Raw genomic sequence first — 3,883 nt, 5'->3', positions numbered from 1 at the left:
TTTTGGTGGATTTCCCGTGCTGCGAGCGTCCTCGAGGCCGGACTGCGGGACCTGGGGACACGGAGCTTCTGCGAGGTGTCCCCAGTCCCTGCGGCAGCTGCCCTCGAGGCCGCACTTGCTAACCCCTAGTGTTTGCTAGGCTTTTCTTGTCTTTCAGGTGTCCTTGAGCCCAGACTGCAGGACTTGCTGACCCATACCGTTTATTAGGCTTTTCTTTCTTTCAGGTGCCCTCGAGGCCAGACCGCAGGATTGGGGACCCGGAAATTTTCCGGAGTCTCCAATCCCTGCGGTAGGTGGCCTCGAGGGCAGCCTGCCGGACTTAGTAACCCGGAGATCTTCCGAGGTGTCTTTCTTTTGCAGGTGGCTTCAAGACCAGGCTGTGGGATGGCGGGAAGACGCCTGAGCCTGCTCAGGCACTTTCGGAAGAAGAAGAAGGAAGGACCTGGAGCTGCCCCAACCCAGCACCCGGAGAAGATGGAGCAGTTGCATCCCCTGCAGGAGGGTGAGTGGCACAGCTGGGCCACAGGGCTGGTGGCTGCAGCCGGCTCTGCCTCATCCCACCCCATCCCCTGTGGACATGGCCAGGGAAAGGGAGGGGGGAAGAGGGCCCAGGACTGTTCCCCCGGCAGCTCCATGCACTGACCATGCCGGGGCTGGCCCTGCCTGTGGAGTGCAGGGCTGGGCCGTGTTCTCCGGCCTGTCCCGCAGCCCCTCAGCTCTGACTGTGCTCACTCTTTGCCAGATCCAGGACAGGACCAGACACGAGACCAGGACCGTGCCCGTGGACGCTTCCGCCGGGCAGCCCAGGTACCTGCAGCCACGGCCTCCTGGGCTGGGCCTGCTGTCCCTGCTCAGCCTGGCACCGCCGGCGGAGCTCACCATGGCACATCCCTCTCTTCCCTGCTCTCCGTTCTTCTGCAGGCCTTTCTCAAATTCTTGGGCATTCGGCGCAAAAGGACCACAACCAGACCGACTGAGGTCATGGCACAGCCTGACCCCAGCCTGACTGAGCTCGAGGCAAACCCCGATGTCACCACCGCACTGACTGATGGCACAGGAAACTGTGATACCCTGCCAGTTGTTCACACAACAAAGTCTGACCCTGCTTTGACTGCTGCTACAACAGACACTGACAGCCCATCCATCGATGGCACTGCAATCTCTGACATCCCACTGACCGAGGAACCCACAAACTCTGGCGCTGCACCGCCCGATCTCACTGCTGAGGCCGACACTGCAATGACCGAGGGCACTGCAGACACTGACCTCGTGCCCAGGGAGAGTGTGAATTATGCTCCCACTCCAGATGTTTTTGAGAATGGTGTCTCCAGTCCAGAGCAAGTAAGCAGCCTGTGCCCAAGGCTCAAGCCACTCCAGGGGCTTGTGGCCCCTCAAGCCAGCTCCCCTGGGCCCTCTCAGCCTTTGAGGCCAGCACAGTGTGGTGGGAAGGGAAGCACTTGTCAGGGAAGCTGGGCAAGTTGGCAGCTCTTCCCCCATGCCTCCTCCAGGTGCCAGCCTTTGTCAGGAACGTGCACCAGAGACTGACAGCCAGCGCGACTCCAGAAGAGAAGCTGCTGACGGAGTTTCTGAGGGTTACTGATGAACACCCTGCTGATGCTGTGTTCACCCTCCTGCGCTGTGCCCCATCGTGTGACAGGTACAGGGCGTTCCTGCCTTCGGGGCTCAGGGCTCACCAGCCTTCAGAGCCCATCACCCTGTCCATCCCGTCCCACATGGTCTGCCAGAGGGACGGAGAGTTCCAGGACCATCTGGAGCCTCTGTTTCCCAGCCCTGCCATGTCAGCCCCCATCCTGCTGCCATGGTCCCTCCCTGCTCCTCAAGGCACTTTGGCCAGTGCCCCCCTGACACAGAACTCTGGCCCTGCAGAGCTGCTGCAACCCTGTGGAAGACCATCACCTCATCGGGAAGGACAGTGGAGAAGGTGCTGCCAAAGCTGCTCCGTGTGATGGAGAACTGGCCATGGCTGAGCATGTCCACCTCCGACGGGGACAAAACAGATGTCTTTGCCCTGGCTGTGAGTTTCTGGAAAGGACTTTACTTGCCCACAGGTCACTTCTCCAGCAGCTCTCCATCCTCCCCGAGCAGAGCATTGCATCTCCCTGCCTCAGGCACTGGGCTGGAAACCTGGCTTAGGGGCGGGTTCAGGGGCACCAGGCTGGGGGCTGCCCCCGCGTCTTCCCTGGCCTCTCCCTCCCACACCTGGGCTCTTTCACATGGACATCTGGGCACTGACAGCTGTGTCCGGGTGCTTTATCTTTTGCAGGCAACCAGGGTGATTTGCGAGATTCTCCAGGTGCTCCGGGGCCCAGAGCCATTGAAAAAGTATTCCCCCCACCTCCTCGTGGATCTGCTCTTCCAGATTTCCATCAGCCCAGAGCAGACTCCAGAGGAAGTTGACACCTTGTGGAGGGAATGCCAGAAGCAATACAACCTTCCAACAAACTCCAAGAGGTGCTCAGTCCCAGTCCTCCTGACCTTCTCATGCCCTCAGGGCTGCTCAGGGCTCCCAGCATGACCCGGGCTTTGCTCTGCACCCAGGTTTGCAGTGCTGACCATGAAGGCCCTGCTTTGTCACATTGAGTGTGAAGATGTCGTGCTTTCAATGGAACAGAAGCATGGCTGGGACACACTCCTCAACTCTGACACTCACCACTACGCAGTGGGTCTGCTGGCCAGGTGAGACCCCCTTGTCCCCACTGCCCCTGCCCTTTCTGCCTGTGCACGAGGCACCCCACACAGTGCCCGTGGTCGTGGGCCAGAGGGCCTTGTCACCCAGGGATGGGCAAGCAGAGTGGCAAAGGCTGGGAGAGGCAGGTGCACAGGAGGAGCCGCCTCCCAGAGCGCCCTAGTCCCCTGCTGGGGTGCTGGGGAAAGACCAGGACTGTGTCAGTGAGTCCCGGGAGAGGTTGGCCCACCCGGCTCAGGGTTGATGGTGCCTGTTTCCCCCGGGCAGGGAGATGCGCCGTGCCTCGAGCCCCTTGTACTACCCGATTGCCCTCGGCCTGCTGAGGCTGCTCAGCAGGGAGAAGCCCGGCTGGGAGCTTCCTGCCATGGCGTTCCTTGTGGAGGTGAGCCTGATGGCGAGCGCTGCCTTGCTGACCCCCCTCCACCTCTCTGCCCTCTCGCAGCCGCAGCTGCCGGGGACGGTGCCGTGCCCTGTGCTGCTGCCTGGGCCCAGCCGTGTGCGGGTCTGGGCTCCTGCCGGCCGGGTATCCCGTCACTGCTCCGTGCCTTTCAGATCCTGGACTGCCCGGACATAACTGAATGGCGTGACAGCGTCCTGGAGATCCTTTCCAGGCGCCTGTGGAGCGAGCACACAGAGATGCGTCGCCTGGTGCTGAGAGGCCTCGTGGTGCTGAGCAAGGCTCCTGGGATGGTGAGGAGGGGGCAATTGGCTGAAGCTGTGCCGGCAGCCTGGGGCTGGGGAGCGCAATCGCTTGGGCTTGGCTGGGCCAAGGGGAGGTTTAGCTTGGGGAGTAGGGAAAGGTTCTTCACTCAGAGGTGAAGGGTGCTCTGGCACTGGAACAGGCCCCACTGGGAAGAGGGCACAGCCCCAAGGCTGCCAGGGCTCAAGGACAACACTCTCAGGGACACGATGGGATTGTTGGGCATGGTCCTGTGCAGGGCCAGGAGTTGGACTCAATGATCCTTGTGGGTCACTTCCAACTCGGGATATTCTAGGATTCCATGATTCGTGGCTTCACAGCACACCATTGTGTTCCACACAGGCTGACAGCATGCAGAGCCTGACACCAAGCCTCGTGGAGCTACTGTGGCATACAGACAGAGAGCTGGTGGGGATGGTCCTCTCTGTATTCATCAAAGTCCAGGACAGAGACATCCCAATCTCCACCCCCACTGC

General features: G+C 61.1%; 2 protein-coding genes across 2 annotated transcripts in view; both read left to right on the top strand.

Moving 5' to 3' along the window:
- The window catches only part of LOC108641536 (maestro heat-like repeat-containing protein family member 7), a 13,276-nt gene extending 12,983 nt beyond the window's left edge, over window positions 1–293 (top strand). The window contains exon 15 of the mRNA XM_029964020.1: window positions 225–293. Within this exon, the coding sequence (XP_029819880.1) occupies window positions 225–293 (69 nt within the window). The remainder of the gene's footprint in view (window positions 1–224) is intronic.
- A 91-nt stretch (window positions 294–384) lies between these two features.
- Window positions 385–3,883, top strand: part of LOC108641535 (maestro heat-like repeat-containing protein family member 7) — a 10,777-nt gene continuing 7,278 nt past the window's right edge. The window contains exons 1-10 of the mRNA XM_029964019.1: window positions 385–502; window positions 743–807; window positions 922–1,341; window positions 1,509–1,657; window positions 1,888–2,035; window positions 2,285–2,472; window positions 2,560–2,697; window positions 2,975–3,089; window positions 3,260–3,397; window positions 3,750–3,815. Of these exons, the coding sequence (XP_029819879.1) occupies window positions 385–502; window positions 743–807; window positions 922–1,341; window positions 1,509–1,657; window positions 1,888–2,035; window positions 2,285–2,472; window positions 2,560–2,697; window positions 2,975–3,089; window positions 3,260–3,397; window positions 3,750–3,815 (1,545 nt within the window). The remainder of the gene's footprint in view (window positions 503–742; window positions 808–921; window positions 1,342–1,508; window positions 1,658–1,887; window positions 2,036–2,284; window positions 2,473–2,559; window positions 2,698–2,974; window positions 3,090–3,259; window positions 3,398–3,749; window positions 3,816–3,883) is intronic.

This window comes from Manacus vitellinus, unplaced genomic scaffold, assembly GCF_001715985.3.
Source record: "Manacus vitellinus isolate BGI_N305 unplaced genomic scaffold, ASM171598v3 scaffold_68_pilon, whole genome shotgun sequence".
NCBI lineage: Eukaryota > Metazoa > Chordata > Aves > Passeriformes > Pipridae > Manacus > Manacus vitellinus.
Note: the sequence above shows the minus strand (reverse complement) of the source record. Positions and strands in the feature narration are given on the sequence as shown.